General features: G+C 51.2%; 1 protein-coding gene across 1 annotated transcript in view; it reads right to left on the reverse strand.

Moving 5' to 3' along the window:
* Positions 1-18295, reverse strand: part of Ide (Insulin degrading metalloproteinase) — a 511525-nt gene that overhangs the window by 466352 nt on the left and 26878 nt on the right. The window contains exon 2 of the mRNA XM_068372359.1: positions 13662-13831. Coding sequence (XP_068228460.1) covers positions 13662-13831 — 170 coding nt within the window. The remainder of the gene's footprint in view (positions 1-13661; positions 13832-18295) is intronic.

Here is an 18295-nt window from a genome sequence, read left to right on the forward strand (position 1 = left end):
TGTACTGTCAGGATCCACTCTGCGAATAAAGTAGGTGAGTTTCGCCCTCAGTTGTTTTAGGGATAGGTTTGATCCTGAGGTTTCGCCTCAGAAGAGCTGTCCCTCCTTCAAGTCTGAAGTTCTTCGAAGATAGACCTTAAGACACTCTACTGGACATAGAGAAACATCTTCCTTCAGAGGGCAGATTTTCCAAGGACCCCACCTTTTGGTGGGCAGCTCGATTTTTGGCGAGAAAAGTAGGATCAGGGAAAAGGTTCAGTTCTCCCTCTTCTGTGAACTGAATATGGCCTTCATTTCTGGATAAGGCCACTATTTCACTAACTCTAGCCCCTGAGGCTATAGCAAGCAGAAATATCCCTTTCTGTGTCAGATTCTTTAGGGTGCAATCCTCGTTGTTCATGTTCGAAGCATAGTGCAAGACTTTGTCCAATGACCATTATATGGGCTTTGAAGGGGTTGCTGGTTTGAGTCTAGTGCATGCTTTTGGTATCTTATTGAAGATTTCACTTGAAAGGTCAACCAGAAAGGCGTAAAGAAGAGGTCTAGTCAAAGCTGACTTACACGCAGTTATTGTGGTGGAAGCCAGGCCTTGTTCATGTAGGTAGATGAAGAAGGAGAGACAGAAATCTATAGAAATTTCTGTCGGTTTCTTTGTCTTCACAAAGGAAACCCACTTCTCCAAGACGATTCGTATTGCCTCCTAGTTGAATTTGACGTCTTTTGAGATCCCAAACCTTTTCTTGGTTGCTAAGGCGAGAAAATCATGAGATATAGGTTGTTGGTTCTCGAGTATGAAGCGTAGACAGTCGACTTCTGAACCAGTTGGGATAGAACTGGGTTCGGTAGAGGGAACAGCTTCAGTTTTAGAACTAGAGGGAACCAATTGCTTCTGGGCCATTTGGGGGCCACTACTGCTGCTGTTCCTCTGAAGGATCTTAGCTTGTCAAGGACCTTCAGCCGGAGATTGGTTGCTGGGAACAGATAGATTTGATTCCATCTGTTTCAATCAAGAGACATGGCGTCTATCGCTTCTGCCTGAGGGTCCTCGTAAGGGGCTAAATATCGAAGTAGTTTCTTGTTGTCGCTTGTTGCGAAGAGGTCGATCTGCAGTTCTGGGACTTTTTCCAAGATGAAGGAGGATGAGTCTGTGTCTATGGACCACTCTGTCTCTATCGGCTTTCGCCTGGATAGAGCATCCGCCGTCACATTGTGGAACCCTTGCAGGTGAACTGCTGATAAGTGCCATCTCCTCTTCCTTGCCAGGCGGAAGATGGCTATCATCACGTGATTGATGTGAGCCTTGTCGGTTTAGACATTTTACTATCACCTCGCTGTCCAAAACCAGTCTGATGTGGACTGATCTGCCAGGGGATAGTTTCTTCAGCATTAGGAAGACTGCCATAGCTTCCAAGATGTTGATGTGAAAGGTTTTGAACTGGTGCGACCAATTCCCCTGCACTTTCCTTTGTTGGGAATGGCCTCCCCATCTTTCAAGGGAGGCATTTGTGTGAATTACCACTGATGGTTGAGGTGGTTGTAAGGGAATTGTTCACGTTAGGCTCTTGACTGTTGACCACGGCCTTAGAAGCGTGCGCAATCAGGTCGGTGTCAACCTTTGTTGATCTCTTCGAGCTATTGATGCGTATCTTCTCAAGACTCCTGAAGCATCCTTTAATTGTGCTTTTAGCACTGGTCTGTCACTGCTGTGAACTGGAGAGAGCCCAGTACTCTTTCCTGTTGGCGTCTTGAAATCTTGTTAAGTTTCAGTAGTCTCTTGACAGATCCCGCTATCTCTCTCCTCTTCTTCGGTGGAATGGAGAGACGGTGTGACTGCAAGTTCCAATGGATTCCTAACCATTGAAACTCCTGAGCTGGAGAAAGGTGAGACTTCTTGCGGTTGATCTTGAAGCCTAGGTGTTCTAGAAACTGGATCACCTTTGTGGCTGCTTGTAGACAAGCTGTCTTGGATTCTGCCGACACCAGCCAACCATCCAGGTATGCCACTACCTGAATTCCTTCTAAGCGTAGTTGTTAGATGATTGTATCCGCAAGTTTCGTGAATATCCTTGGGGCTATGTTTAGCCCAAAGGGCATGGCTTTAAAAGCATATTTTGTCTTCTGTAGTCTGAATCTTAGGTAGGAGGAGAGGGGGCGGCTGACTGGTAGATGCCAGTAAGCATCTGCCGGTCTATTGAGACTGTGTACACCCCTTTTGGTAGAAGGGTCCTTAAGTGTTGTAAGGTAAACATCCGGAACTTGTTCTCGATGAACTTGTTGAGTGGAGACAAGTTTAGAATGACTCTGAGTTTGTCCGAGTCCTTCTTGGGAACACAAAACAGCCATCCCTGGAATTTGATGGACTTCATTTTCCTTATTACCTTTTTGTTCAAGAGTTCTGAGGTATATTCTTCCAATAAGGGGGTGGAATGTTGGAAGAATTGTGGAAAAGGGGGTGGAATTTTGTTCCATTTCCAACCAAGTCCATTCTTGATTAGGCTGTGGGCCTGGGGATCGAAGGTCCAACGATCCCGAAAGAGGAAGAATCTCCCTCCTACCTGGAGCATCTCATTGCCGAGATGTTCCTGAGGATCTTTTTCCGTGACCGCGTCCTCCTCTACCCCTTGAGGGGTTTCTTGAGGAACCTGTTTTTGAGCCTCTACCTTTGGGGCGAAAGATAGTTGCGTGCCTCTCAAAGCCTGGATTAAATGCAGGTGATTGAGCTACTAGCTGCTGGGGTACCATCTGAAAGGTGGTTTGTGGCTGAGCTACCATTTGGGGCACTGTGGCCATGGTCACGGTTGGAAGTTGTGCAGGTCTGCATGGTTTCTTTGAGGATGATTTCCTCTTGGAAGACATGCCCCACCTCTGGAGAAGGTTCCTATTCTCCGTGGCAGCTTTGGCAATGACCTCCTAAACCACATCTTGTGGGAAGAGGTGCTTGCCCCAGATGCATGAAGTGATCAGCTTCCTGGGTTCATGTTTGACCGTTGCTGCGGCAAACACATGCTCTCTACAGGCCCTCCTGGACCTGACGAAGGAATACAAGTCCTTCACAAGGGTACCCATGTGAGCCTTAGCTAAGACCATGTACATGTCAGGGGCATTGGAAAGGCCTGCACACATTTCCATGCAGTTCTGAAGAGACAAAGAAGTGGCTAGTCTCTTTTGTCTCCTGCTCCCTTCTCCAAAGATGCTCTGGCAGTTTTGGAAGGTTCTCATTGAACTGCTGACCTGCTATTTCCGGATCCAGTTTAGAGACGGAGAAGATTAGATGAACCTCGTTCCACTTCTCCTCACAAGTAGGCATGGCTAGAGATAATGGTCTGCATTCTTCTTGCACTGGGCATGGTTTGCCCGCATCGACAGCTTTTATGACAACAGTCAAGAGCTTTCACCGAGAAGGGGAAGGCTCTGGAGGAAGGAGCAATGAAGGTAAGATGCCTCTTGCTCAAAGCCGAGACTTTGGAGTTGGTGTAACCGGCTCCCTTTAGGGTCTTGGACAGGAGAGCCTGTGCCTTGTCATGCTCGAAGACGATGACTTTCTTCGGTTCCATCTCCTCACGGGATGCTGGTTCATCCCGCAGTCTCACGTAACAGTCTGGGTATGCCGAAAGGCTAGGCCAGAATTGAAGATCTTCAAGAGGTTTGGCCCCCAACTTCTCGGAGATATAGAGCTTCCCATCCATCATGGGCATATGCTCCATGTAGCTCCAGGGGTTGGTTTTGGAGCATGGAAGTAAATCAGAGACCTTAAGAAGCTTGGGAAAGCCTCTGAGAACATCTGGGGGTTTCACTTCTCTTACCTCTCCCTTCGTCTCTTTGAGATCTTGCTTAATCTCCTGCTGTTCCTTGCGGAACACTGCCATCATCTGCTGAATCGACTCTAGGAGCGCTTCACTTCTGGCCATCAGCGGATCCGGATGGGGAGTTGGGGCTGAAGAGGTTGACGGCACAGGTTGGTATGCCGTCACGGAAAAATGAGGGTCCTCAGTTACTGCTGACATAGATCCTTCTACCTCTACAGGTGGTTGAACCACATCTTCTTCAGGGTCTTCTTGTAGAAGTTCCTTTTCGGTGTCGGTAGACACCTCTGACATCTGTTGCTGATGGATGTCCATGCCTTCAAGTGCCTTGTTAACATCTGCATCCACCGTTAGTTGGATGAAAGGAGACTTGACCTGTACCTGGGGCACAGCCAAGTTGGATTGGGCCTTAGGGAACAGAAGGCACCTCATAGATTCATTAGGTAGGTAAGGTCCCAAAGAGTTCTTCTGGAACCCTCTTACCCACCTCCGAAGAGTTTCTCTTGCTGTATCCCTTGACTGTAGTCTAAGGGATATCTTCACCAAATCCCTCGGTCATCAGAGCCGAGCAGATGGCGCAACCCTTCGGGTCCCAATACCTCAAGGTTTCAGTTACGATGGTGCAGGGGGCATGACCTGCATATCGTATGCCCACAAAATTCTTTACTCTTGTGGTTGCAGAACACAACTGCACACTTCACCGTTGGCTCCTCCTGTAAGGAAAGAAAAGGTGAAATGAGTATAGGGTTATTTATATCATTGATATAAATACACATATTTAACAATAGTATTGCTTACTATTATTTTTAATAGCTTAGGATAGTAAGTTAGAGAGGAAGTAGGAAAGATATACATCTGTGTTTCCTCTCCAGGCAATTGCTGTGACCTCCATCAATATGACAAATTCGGAGATAATTTGTATTTTTCCTAACCATACAAACCTTAGCTATTTACACTGAGTTTACCTTTTAGCGTAGCCGAAATGACGAGCCAATAGTTTTTAACGAGGGTTAATTACCCCCGCGCTAGTTAGCGGGGGTAGGGGAAGGGATAGCTTGCTACCCCTCCCCCCCCCACACACCGGTGATTTGCTTCACTTCACTTAGAGGTAGGACTTGACTTGGGGGCCAGGGTTGGCGGGCAAATATGTGTAAATAGCTAAGGTTTGTATGGTTAGGAAAAATACAAATTATCTCCTAATTTGTCATTTGTTCCGTAACCGAAATACAAACCACGCTATTTACATTGGGTGACTTACCCCTTAGGAAGGGTGGAAAGTCCGCAGCCTTACTGACTTCGGCTTTGCCCGGGGACTCCATCCTTCAGTGAGTAGCACTTGAGAGAAGGAGCCCCTGCACCTCACAAGTTCCTTGCATCGCCAGGAACGAGTGGCCTACATAAGTTGTGTGTGGAGGAAAGTGTGACTCGTCCTATGAATTTGACCTTGAGACCTTTAGATAGGAATCTAGGATAGGACGTTCCCAATACCACCTCGTCAGGGTATGGGGGACGCAACAGTATTAAGCTTAATACTAGGAGCACAAGGAAGCATGGGTTACTTGCAGAGGTCGAGGTCAGCTATGCGAGGACCAGGATGCTGCTTCCCCAAGAGAGGGGAGAATGAAGAAAGAAGTAAGGGTCAGACATACTCTTTCATTCACGCAGACTAAAACCAGGTAACAACACCCTCAACCTACTGCTACTTGTCCATAAAGGAGCCTGAGGTTAGACCAACTGTTGTGCAGCCACCACAGGGCCGATAGAAAACGTATCGAGGCTCCTGTGGGTCACGTCCTGCAGGTAGTGGGCTGTGAAGGTCGTCTGACGCTACCAGACCCCAGCTTGAAGCACCTGCGTCACAGAGAAGTTTCTCTTGAAGGCCAGGGACGTAGCAACACCCCTGACATCGTGTGCCCTAGGGCGACGTGACGGAGGAGGGTCTGGATTCAAGGCGTGGTGGATAACCCTTCGAATCCAAGCTGAGATGGTGTTCCTGGTGACCCTCCTCTTCGTCCTGCCTGTGCTCACAAACAATGCTCGCACTTGAGGACGGACTGCAGCCGTTCTCTTCAAGTAGTACCTCAGACACCTCACTGGACATAGTAGCAGCTGGTCTGGGTCGCTTTTTACAGACCGGAGACTCGCGATCCTGAAAGAGTCGAACCGAGGATCCGGCACTCCAGGATTCTGAGTCTTGGCCACAAACTCAGGGACGAACCTGAACGTTACCTCCCCCCATCCCCTTGAATGGGTGATGTCGTACGAGAGACCATGAAGTTCACTAACCCGCTTGGCCGAATCGAAGGCCTGGCGTAATGGTTCGAAGGGAGGTCTCTTAAGAGCCCTGAGGACTCGAACCACGTTCCAAGGAGGAGGTCTCACTTCCGACTGGGGGCAGGTAAGCTCATAGCTACGTATGAGTAGAGAGAGTTCTAGCGAGGAAGAAATGTCCACGCCTTTCAGCCTGAAGGCCATGCTTAAGGCTGAGCGATAGCCTTTCACTGTCGAGACAGAAAGGCGCATTTCCTCCCGCAGATATACGAGGAAGTCCGCTATTGCTGGAATAGTGGCATCGAGTGGAGAGATACCCCTCCCACGACACCAACCACAAAAGACTCTCCACTTCGCCTGGTAGACCCCCTCAGAGGACCTTCGCAGGTGCCGAGACATTCTCTCCGCAACCTGTTGCGAAAAGCCTCTCTCCGTGAGGAGACGCTGGATAGTCTCCAGGCGTGAAGCCGAAGCGAGGCCACGGCCTTGTGAGGGACGTTGGAGTGGGGTTGTCTGAGAAGCTCGTGTCGTGGAGGAAGTTCCCTCGGGAGCTCCGTCAGGAGCTGCAGAAGGTCCGGAAACCATTCCGCGTGATGCCATAGCGGAGCTACCAGAGTCATCGAACAGTTGACCGATAGTCTGGTCCTGTTGAGCACCCTTCTCATCAGACAGAACGGTGGGAAGGCGTACACGTCGATGTTGTCCCACCGTTGCTGGAAAGCATCTTGCCAGAGAGCCTTGGGGTCCGGGACTGGGGAGCAGTATAGAGGCAGCTTGAAATTCAACGCTGTCGCGAACAGGTCCACGGTCGGGGAACCCCACAAAGTCAGGACTTTGTTGGCTATCTGAGGATCCAAAGACCACTCAGTACTCACTATCTGCGAGGCCCTGCTCAGACTGTCGGCGAGCACATTCCTCTTGCCAGGAATGAAGCAAGCTGATAGTGTTATCGAGTGGACTTCGGTCCACCTCAGAATCTCTACTGCAAGATGGGATAGCTGCTGCGAAAAAGTGCCTCCCTGCTTGTTGATATAAGCCACTACCGTGGTGTTGTCGCTCATCACCACCACGGAATGACCCGCCAGGGTCCGTTGGAACTGTTGAAGAGCCAGAAAGACGGCCTTCAACTCTAGCAGGTTGATGTGCAGGCACTTTTCTGATTCTGACCAAAGGCCTGAGGTCCTCTGGTTCAGAACGTGTGCCCCCCACCCTTCTTTTGACGCGTCCGAAAACAGAGTCAATTCCGGGGGGAGGACGAGAAGACTCACTCCCTTTCGCAGGTTCTCGTCGACCAGCCACCACCGCAAGTCCGTCCGTTCCAAAGATCCTATCGGGACCTGAACGTCCGGGGAATCGGATCCTTGATTCCACCGGGACTTGAGCCGCCACTGCAGGGATCTCATCCTGAGGCAGCTGTTTGGAACCAGACGAGCCAGGGAGGACAGGTGACCTAAGAGACGCAACCACGATTGGGCGGGAAGCTCTTCTTGCCTGAGGAAGGGTTCCACCACCCTCCTCAGCCTTGCTATCCTGTCGTCTGATGGAAAGGCTTTGTGGAGATTGGTGTCTATCAGCATGTCTAGATAAACCAGTCGTTGGGACGGCTGCAGAGAGGACTTCTCGAGGTTTACCACGATCCCCAGATCCTGGCAAAGACCTAGAAGCCTGTCTCGGTGCCGAAGAAGGGTCGACTCCGAGTCTGCTAGGATCAGCCAGTCGTCCAGATAGCGAAGGAGACGAATGCCGTTCCTGTGCGCCCAAGATGAAATCAGGGTGAACACTCTGGTGAACACCTGAGGAGCTGTGGAGAGACCGAAACACAGCACCTTGAACTGGTAGATCTTGCCGTCTAGGCAGAATCTCAAGTACTTCCTGGAAGACGGATGGATTGGGATCTGGAAGTACTGTACGCGTCCTTTAGATCCAGTGTGCACATGAAGTCTAGAGGTCTCACCGCAAGTCTGACCGTGTCCGCTGCCTCCATGCTGAACCGAGTTTGCTTGACAAACCCGTTCAGAGCCGAGAGGTCGATGACAGGTCTCCAGCCTCCAGACGCCTTCTTTACAAGAATGAGTCGACTGAAGAAGCCTGGGGAGCCGTCGACGACCTCCTGGAGAGCACCCTTCTTGAGCATGGTCTCGACTTCCGCCCGAAGGGCCAGCCCCTTTGCTGATCCCGTGGCATAGGAGCTCAACGACACTGGATTCGCTGTCAGGGGAGGTTGAGATGTTATGAACGGGACGCGATAGCCTTGGCCGATCACTGAAACTGTCCAAGCATCGGCCCCGTGTTGCTGCCACCTGTGCACGCAACGTTTAAGGCATCCCCCCACAGGTGGACACGCGGGGGGACTGCCACTCCTAAGGTTTGCGGCCGCGGCCGCTCCCTCTAGGAGTCTTGCCTCCCCTGAAGGACTTACCGCCCCTCTTTACCTTGGCTGGAAAGGGCTGGGGCTAAGACACCACTTTCTTAGCTGCCGGTGCCTGCTTCGGTGCCTTACGAGGCTGCTCCTGCTGTTGCTGCGGAGCTGGAGGCTTATAGGGCCGAGCTGTAAGGGCCCTATGGAGGAGGGAGTCCATGCTAGATTTCCTCCACCTCTCAGCCGTACGCTCCATATCCTGTGGCTCCAACAGATTCTCCCCAAGGACGGAAGCATGTCTGAGCCTACAGACATCCACGGCGGGGACCTTCGGGTGGAACCTCTCGGTCACCACATCGCGCCGCTTCAACACCGAGATGGCCCACAGGGTGGTGACCTGGTGCGCCAGGAACTCTATGGAGCGGGTGCCCGAGAGTAAGAAGGTCTCCAGGGCCTTCCTATTGGTTTCCTTAGACAAGTCCTCGGAGCGCAATAGGATGCCCAGAGTTCCTAGCCATATATCCAGCCACGAAGTGGCCTGCATGGCGCACTTCGCGACCTTCTCATGGCCGAGAACGTCACCTGCCGGGCGGAGAGCTTCTCGAGGGGAACTCCCTTAGCCAGCTCTTCTACGGAGTGATGGAGAGGAAGAGCAAGACTAGACTCACCTAAGATCTCAAAATACCTCCTCTGCTGGAGACGAGGAGGTGGGATGAGTTTGTTCCCGGCAGAGGAACGACTGGAGGAGGCAAGAATCGCGAGCTGGGCATTGGCCCTGGCTCTGGCACTCTTCAGTCCCCGAGACCAGGGCAGAGCCGCACTGGTCTTAGGGGCCTTCTGAACATCTAACACTTGGTCCAGGACCGTGTCCTTGCCTTCTCTGGGGGCGATCACGGGATCCATGAACCCGTTGAGTTGCCTCCTCAGGCTCAGGACCTGCCAGAAGGCATGTTCAGATACCTGCTGGTCTCCTCCTTGCGGGCTGGCAGCTAAGTCTCCCGTCCCCGGAATCACTTCCTGGGGCGAAGCGTGGACGTTCCCCCGGGGAGCAGCGGGTTCCTGGCGAATCCTTGAAGACGATTTCGGGATGGTCTTGGAGTCCTTGGGGTCCCTCCTGGGAGGGATACAGGATCCCAACAAAGAGGTTCAGAGAGCCCCTTCTGCGCGAGACGCTTCTCCTCCATGAAGAGAAGGCTCCCCCCTTGGTGCCGAGGGGGACACTATCGCCTCACTGGACTCACCCGAGGACGGAAAAGCCTCGTCCACGGGAGAAGGAGAAAACGGCTGCGAAGGGGATGGGGCCTTCCCGACAGACCTCTTAGGAACCAACTTCTCCCTGGGGGAAGTCACCACGAAGTCCACTCCTCTCTTTCTCTTCAGCGGAGGTGAGGCAGTCGTTGGTTTGTTCCCCTGATCGGCGAGTGCTGGCTTCATAACCCTCACTAACGCCCGCATCAGAGGACCAAACCAAGTCTGTCGCTCCACGGATACAGAGTCCGAAATCCCAGCTGGAGGGAAAGGGATCGAGCGATCCTTCGGAGTGGACACCACTGGACCTGCCTGAAAAGGAAAGGGAGAAGAAAGACGCACTGACCTCTCTGAAGTGTCGTCCTTGTCCTGCACAATGGTCCTGCGCTTTGGTGGAGGCGATTCTGAGCGCGGTCTGGTGACACGCGTTCCTGCTGCTGTCACTGGTTGTGAAATTCGGCGCGAACGGTGGTCGCGCGTAGGCGAACGGTCGCGCGGTCGCGCGTAGGCGAGCGGTCGCGCGTAGGCGAACGGTTGCGCGGGCGCGCAGGCGAGTGGTCGCGCGGGTGCGGGCGCGCAGGCGAGTGGTCGCGCGGGTGCGGGCGCGCAGGCGAGTGGTCGCGCGGGTGCGGGCGCGAGGGCGTACAGGCGAACGAGCGCGTGGGCGAGCCAGTGAACGAATGCGTCGGTGAAGGAACGCGTTGCCGCGCGGGCGAGCGAGAACGCTCCGAAGATCGCTGGTGACGTTGGTCAGGAGACCTGTAGCGCGTGGGAGAGCGATTGCGAGCAGGCGATCGGTGGTGCGCTGGTGAACGCTGGCGCGCAGGCGAGCGACGGCGCGTTGGCGCATGGTGACGCGTTGGCGAGCGATAGCGCGTAGGTAGCGCAGGCGAAGCTAACAGAGGGAGACCCATGTCCTTCAAGATCCTCTGGGCGACGGCACGTTGGAGAACGCATGCGCGCAGGCGATAGGTCGCGCGGGCGGTCTGGTGATCGCCGATGTTCAGGTGATCGCTGACGCGTAGGAGAACGCTGACGAGCAGGCGATTGTTGAATCGTCTGTGATCGGTGGCGAGCAAGAGGGCAACGCGTGGAATCCTGTGAAGGAACAGTTGGCGCGGGGCGCAAAGGTGAACGTACAGGAACAGGAAGCGCGTGGGCGAACGTGTGTTTTAGAAACACGCACTGGAGAACGCGAGCGATGTTGTGCAGGAACAAGCTGAGGATCGCGAGGGCGCTCAGGAGACTGATAGCGAGCAGGGCGCACAACAGGAACTGCAGGATATTCGGAGACCACAGGGGAGCGCTGGCGAGCAGAAGGGCGTTGGTCCTCAGAAGAGCGCTGACGAACAGGAGAGCGCTGACGGTCAGAAGAGCGCTGACGAGCAGGAGAGCGCCTGTGCGCTAACACTGCAGAAGGGCGAGCAGGGGAACGCTGGCGCGCTGGGCGCTCTTCAGGAACAACAGGTTGAAGGATGTCCTCAGGAGAGCGCTGGCGAGAAGAGGGGCGAACATGTGGAGAGCGCTGGCGAACAGGAGATCGCTGGCGAACAGATCGCTGACGAACAGGAGAGTGCTGACGAACAGGAGAGCGCTGACGAGCAGGAGAGCGCCTGTGCGCTAACACTGCACGCGTAAGGGAAGAATCCCTTTGCCCCGAAGGGACCGTTGCTCGTCAGGTGACGAGGTCAGGTTGCTGAACATCTGCCCCAGAAGTTGAAGGTCTGGAAGGCGTAGGAGACCGATCCCCAGAGAGGTCTAATGAAGCTGGAGCTGCAGGCTGTTTACGGCGAGGAGAGTCCCCTTCGGAGGAAGAAGGAGAAGATCCAAAAAGGCGCCTCTTAGCACCCTTATAAGGAGACGGGAGGCCCTTGCGACGCAGCGGACGGTGAGCCTTACGGCGAAGGCGGCCACGAGGAAGATCGTCAGGACCATCAGTCCTCCGAAGGGGAGTCTCAGTCAAAGCACTCCCCTTAAGAGGGAAGCTGGACAGCAGAAGAGCCCGCAAGACTCCCTTCCCCTTTCGAAGGATGTACGGAAGGGGGAGGAGAGCCGTCAGCACCAACATCCACAACTGCACCTGCAGAGGATTGCCCCGCCCCGTCGGAAGCCTCTGCCACCACGACGTCGACGATAGACAGAGGATCTACCTCTGCTATAACCGGCGACTGCTTAACGGCGGCCCCCAACTGGACAAGGTCAATCAGGGAAACCCTGGAGGGCAAGCCCTTAAGCCCCAGGGAAGCCCAAATCTGAAAAAGATCATCGTTAGACAAGGATTCATCAATAACCTCCCCCGGGGGAGGAGGAGGAACCGCCCCGCTATGGGAGGCGACGCCCTCTCCCCCAACCCAAGGTCGGGAAACAGAACTAGGGCCAGCGCTCCCACTCGGCCGACTCTCCTTAGGAGCCGAACGAGGGGGAGCTTCGGAGGAGGTTTGGGCGGCGAAAGAAGAGTCCCGAGAACCCTCTTCCTTCAAGGCAACCCCGGAAGGAGAACGGTCTCTCTTAGACTTCTTCTTACGCCGGCGGCCAAACCTCTCCCACTGGGAGGCAGACCACTCCCTGCACTCACTACACTTGTTTTCCTGATCACACCGTCGGCCTCGACACTGCGGGCAAAGGGTGTGAGTATCAGTGTCCACGGCCGACATAACAGTACCACAAGGGCGGCCGGCAATTCCAGGACACGTACGCATAGTAATCATAAAGGTGGTCAACTTCTAACACACACACACAAACTTAAAGAGAAAGCAGAAAAAGATTAAAGGCTGTCAACGAGGACGATGGACAGACACGTCTGTTCATCGCCGGAGCCAAAAGTGAAGTGAAGCAAATCACCGGTGTGTGGAGGGGGAGGGGTAGCAAGCTATCCCTTCCCCTACCCCCGCTAACTAGCGCGGGGGTAATTAACCCTCGTTAAAAACTATTGGCTCGTCATTTCAGCTACGCTAAAAGGTAAACCCAAGGTACATAGCGTGGTTTGTATTTCGGTTACGGAACAAGTACAATTTAAAACTTGAGAAGTAAGAAGAAAGTACTATTCATAAAATCGCTACAATATATTGTAACATCGTAACGATACTGACTACTGCGTAACAAAAATAAACTGAACGCTAGTTAATCTTTGCAAACAGATCGAAGATTATCTAAAGAAAACTATTAAAAGGATAAAAATTTTCTCAAAATAATTCTTTTAATTTAATTTATAACTTATTACTCTAAAAGCATATTCACTTATATTCTTTGTACAAAGCAAGACAGACTTTTAGCCTACGGAAGAGGCTGTGACGACATCAATGGTCGAAATGTTTACATTTCGCCCCTATGCTTTCGTGAGGTTTAAAATAGGTTGAAAAATCTTCTAACCCTACCTTTTAAGTTATAAATACGTGATCACAGATCAAATAAAACCAAAACTCAAAAACGTTAATACATCACCAAATAACGTCCAAACAGAGTAAGAAAACGAGAGAGAATTTCCAATAGTACAGCCAGCTATGGCGGCAGAACAATCTGAATTGGTTGAGTATAGTTCTGCCTGTTGTACCGCGAGGGCGCTGGGGTACACCTGGCATATCTGCGCTAAGCTGCGCAAGAGATTTTGAATTTCCTGCCGAGGCGTCAGGGACTTTAGCCATTATATAACCAGCGGGTAAGTTTTATATTTAAAAAGTCAAGATATTGACAGCAAAAGTACCAGTGGCTAAAATCAAAGTGGCCCCTTTAATCGCCAACCCCAAGTAACTACCAACACATTTCCTTAAAATTATTACTGCCAAATTCAGCCAAACTGAAATCATACTCCAATTAAAGGATGAGGGTTCATATCTGTTTAGGAACAAGTAACATTTAAAGCACAACTTTTACCAGTACTGTTAATTAACTTCATCTAATGTATACATAGAGTATGAAAAAAGATTCCCATTCTAAACATCACAACTGGAAACGACGAACTACTGGAACCCACATTATCTTACCTATGTGAACATCAATAGCAGCTGCAGATTTGTCTGTTGTCGAGTCTGATATTAAAAGAACCTTCAAGTCATTTTCAAGGATAAGAGCGCGATATAGTCGTTGGTCCTCCTCGGACTTAATGACATTGTCTACACAATCCTTGACACCCATGCTGGATAAACTCAAACTTCTGTTGAAAAAAAAACCAATTACTTATAATAAAATCATCATTTCTAAAGCTAATACTACTGTACAGTTAAAATCACAAATTTTATTAGATACAGTAATTTGTATTTGTCCTAACTACAAACCCAAATCCTTTACCAGAGTATGATTTCAGTGAAGTTGAAATGGCCATTAACATTTTAACAGGACAAATTAGTAGATAATTTGTATTTTTCCTAAGTATACAAACCTTAGCTATTTAATAGGGGTATTACTTTCGGCGTAGCTGAAATGACAAGCCATTAATTCCTAACGAGGGCTGACTACCCACACCGCTAGTCAGCGGGGGTAGGGGAGGGTAGCTTGCTACCCCCCCCCCCCCCCACATCTCACACACCTGTGCTCGAGCTCACTTTCCTTGGAGGTAGGACTTCAAAGGGGATAGGGCTGACGGGCAAGTTTGGATAAATAGCTAAGGTTAATATAGTTAGGAAAAATTATCTACGAATTTGTCATTTGTTCCGTAACTGGAATACAAACCACGCTATTTAATATGGGTGACTCACCCATTAGGAAGGGTGGTCGTCCCAGCCAGTCTGGCTTTTGGCTTTGCCCAGGGACTCCTTATTTGAGTGTGTAAGCACCCAAGAAATAAGGAGTCCCTGCACCTCATTAGAACTTTGCTACGCAAGGTCTGAGGCCCACACAAGCTGTGTGTGAAGGTATGAAGAAGTGTGATTCGTCCTAGAAAGTTGTTCTGAAGTTCTTTAGATGGAAACTTGTAGACTAGGACTTTCCCAATACCACCTCGTCAGGGTATGGGGACGTAACAGTATTAATCTTAATACTAAGAACACAAGGGAGCATGGTTTATCTGTAGTGGTTTGAGGTCAGCTATGCAGAGAACCCAGGATGCTGCTTTCCCCAAGAGAGGGGATGATGAAGAAAAGAATATGGGCCAGTCAAACCTTTTCATTCATGCAGACTAAAACTGGGTAACAATGCCCTCAACCTTCTGCTACTTGTCCAATAAGGAGGTTGAAGTTTTAAACCAGCTGTTGTGCAGCCACCACAGGACCGATAGAGAACGTATCGAGTCTCCTGTGGGTCACGTCTTGCAGGTAATGGGATGTGAACGTTGTTTGACGTTTCCACACCCCAGCTTGAAGAACCTGCGTCACTGAAAAATTTCTTTTGAAGGCCAGGGACGTAGCTATGCCCGACATCATGTGCTCTGGGGCGACGTGACGGAGGAGGGTCTGGATTCAGTGCCACGTCAATGACCCTGCGAATCCATGCAGAGATGGTGTTCTTGGTGACCCTCCTCTTAGTCCTTCCTGTGCTGACGAATAGTGCTGGCACACGAGGACGGGCTGCGGCTGTTCTTTTAAGGTACAGCCTCAAACTCCTTACTGGGCATAGTAAGAGATGGTCTGGGTAATGTCATATGAGAGACCATTAAGTTCGCTAACTCGCTTGACCGAGGCAAAAGCTGGCAGGAATACCGTCTTCCAGGTTAGGTGGCGATCTGATGCCTGGCGTAATGGTTCATAGGGAGGTCTCTTAAGAGACCTGAGAACTCGAACCACGTTCCATGGGGGAGGTCTCACTTCCGACTGAGGGCAGGTAAGTTCATAACTACGTATGAGTAGAGAAAATTCTAGCAATGAGGAAATGTCCATTCCTTTCAGCCTGAAGGCGAGACTTAAGGCTGAGCGATAGCCTTTCACTGCCGAGACTGAAAGGCGCATTTCTTCACGCAAATACACGAGGAACTCAGCTATTGTGGGAATAGTGGCATCGAGTGGAGAGATACCCCTTCCACAACACCAACCACAGAAGACTTTCCACTTTGCCTGGTAGACTGCTGCTGAAGACTTTCGCAGGTGTTCAGACATCCTCATCCCAACTTGTTGCGAAAATCCTGTCTCAGAGAGGAGATGCTGGATACTCTCCAGGCATGAAGCTGTAGTAAACCTACGGCTTTGTGGAAGATGTTGGCATGTGGTTGTTTGAGTAGACTGTGTCGTGGAGGGAGTTCTCTTAGTGGCTCCATTAGGAGTTGCAGATGGTCCGGAAACCATTCCGCGTGATGCCATAGCGGAGCTATGAGGGTCATTGAAAGATTGACCGATGTTCTGGTCTTGTTGAGTACCCTCCTCATCAGGCAGAACGGGGAAAAGGCGTAAACGTCGATGTTGTCCCACAGTTGTTGCAAAGCATCTTGCCAGAGAGCCTTGGGGTCTGGGACTGGGGAACAGTACAGCGGTAGCCTGAAGTTCAGCGCCGTTGTGAAGAGGTCCACAGTCGGAGAACCCCACAAAGTCGGAACTTTGTTGGTTACTAGATGATCCAAAGACCACTCGGTACTCACTATCTGAGATGCTCTGCTCAGATTGTCGGCGAGCACAGACCTTTTGTCCGGTATGAAACGTGCCGATAGTGGTATCGAGTGGATTTTGGCCCATCTCAGCATCTTTACTGCTAGATGGGATAGTTGCTGTGAATGAAAAAGTACCTCCTTGTTTGTTGATGTAGGCCACTACTGAGGTGTTGTTGCTCATCACCACCACAGAGTGACTTACCAGGTACTGTTGGAACTGTTGAAGGGCCAAAAAGACGGCCTTCATCTCTACGAGATTTATGTGGAGGTACTTTTCTGACTCTGACCAGAGGGCTGAGGTCGTGTGGTGCAGCACATGGGCCCCCCACCCTTTTTTTTTGAAGCGTCCGAAAGCAGCATCAAATCCGGGGGGAGGACGAGAAGGTCCACTCCTTTTCGTAGGTTCTCGTCTGCCACCAACCACTGGAGATCCGTCAGTTCCGCAGGTCCCATGGGTATCTGGATACCCTGGGAGTCGTATGCTTGATTCCACCGGGACTTGAGTCGCAACTGGAGGGCTCTCATCCTGAGGCGACCATTGGGAACTAGACGGGCAAGCGATCAAAGGTGACCGAGGAGACGGAACCACGATTGGGCTGGAAGTTGTTCTCATCTGAGAAAAGGTCTTGTGACCTTCCTCAGCCTTGCTATCCTGTCATCTGATGGGAAAGCTTTGTGGAGAGTGGTGTCTATAAACATGCCTAGGTATACCAGTCTTTGAGTGGGAAGCAGTGAAGACTTCTCGAGATTTACCATGATCCCCAGACCTTAGCAAAGTCTCAGAAGTTTGTCTCGGTGTTGGAGAAGGGTTGACACTGAGTCTGCTAGGATTAACCAGTCGTCCAAATAACGGAGGAGACGGATGCCAATCCTGTGTGCCCAAGATGATACTAGGGTGAACACTCTGGTGAAGACTTGTGGTGCTGTGGAGAGACCGAAGCACAGCACCTTGAACTGGTACTTTCTCTTGTCTAGGCTGAATCTTAAGTACTTCCTTGAAGACGGATGGACTGGGATCTGGAAGTACACGTCCTTTAGGTCCAGTGTGCATATGAAGTCTTGCGGTCTTACTGCTAGTCTGACAGTGTTCGCCATCTCCATGCTGTACGGAGTTTGTTTGATAAACTGGTTCAGAGCTGACAGGTCGATGACTGGTCTCCAGCCTAAAGACGCCTTCTTTACAAGAAAGAGTCGACTGAAGAAGCCTGGAGATCCGTCGAGAACCTCTTGAAGAGCGCCCTTCTTCAACAGGGTCTGGACTTCTGCCCAAAGGGCTTGCCCTCTTGCCAATCCCATGGCAAGGGAGCTCAATGACACGGGATTCGTCGTCAGGGGAGGTAGAGATGTTATGAACGGGACGCGATATCCTAGACTGATTACAGAGATTTTGCAGGAATCGGCCCCGAGTTGCTTCCACCTGTTTGAGCATCTTTGTAGGCATCCCCCCACTGGTGGACATGCAGGGGGACTGCCTACCCTAGCGTTTGCAGCCTCGGCTGCTCCCTCTAGGATTCTTGCCTCCCCTGGAGGACTTTTTGCCTTTCCTTTCTTTGACAGGAAAGGGTTTAGACACCAAGGTCTTCGCTGCTGTTGTCGTCTTAGTGGTCTTGCCTGGACGGGACTGCTGTGGTGCTGGAGGCTTATAGGGTTTGGATGTTAAAGCCCTATGAAGGAGGGAGTTTTGTTGAGACTTCCTCCACCTCTCAGCGGCATGTTCCACATCCTTAGGCTCGAACAAGACGGATCCCTCTAGGGAGGAATGTCTGAGCCTATTGATCTCGGTGCTAGGGACCTTCTGATGGAATCTCTCAGCTACTGCATCCCGACGTTTCAGGATGGTATTTGCCCACAAGTTCAAGACTTGGTGCGTCTGAAAGGGAAGGAGAGGGAGTCTGAGGAAAAGAAGGAACCGGCCTCAAAGGTCTGCGTTAAGTCAGTTTTGCCCTTGGGGAAGTGACCGCGTCTGGAACTCCTCTTTTTCTCTTCAAAGGGGTAGAAGAAGCAATGGTTCTGTGTCCGAATTCAGAGAAGACAGGCTTGAAAGCCTGCGTTACGGCTCTGATCAGTGCACCGAACCAGGCCTGTTGGATGACAGACGCACTGTCA

This window comes from Palaemon carinicauda, chromosome 4 (assembly GCF_036898095.1).
Source record: "Palaemon carinicauda isolate YSFRI2023 chromosome 4, ASM3689809v2, whole genome shotgun sequence".
Lineage (NCBI taxonomy): Eukaryota > Metazoa > Arthropoda > Malacostraca > Decapoda > Palaemonidae > Palaemon > Palaemon carinicauda.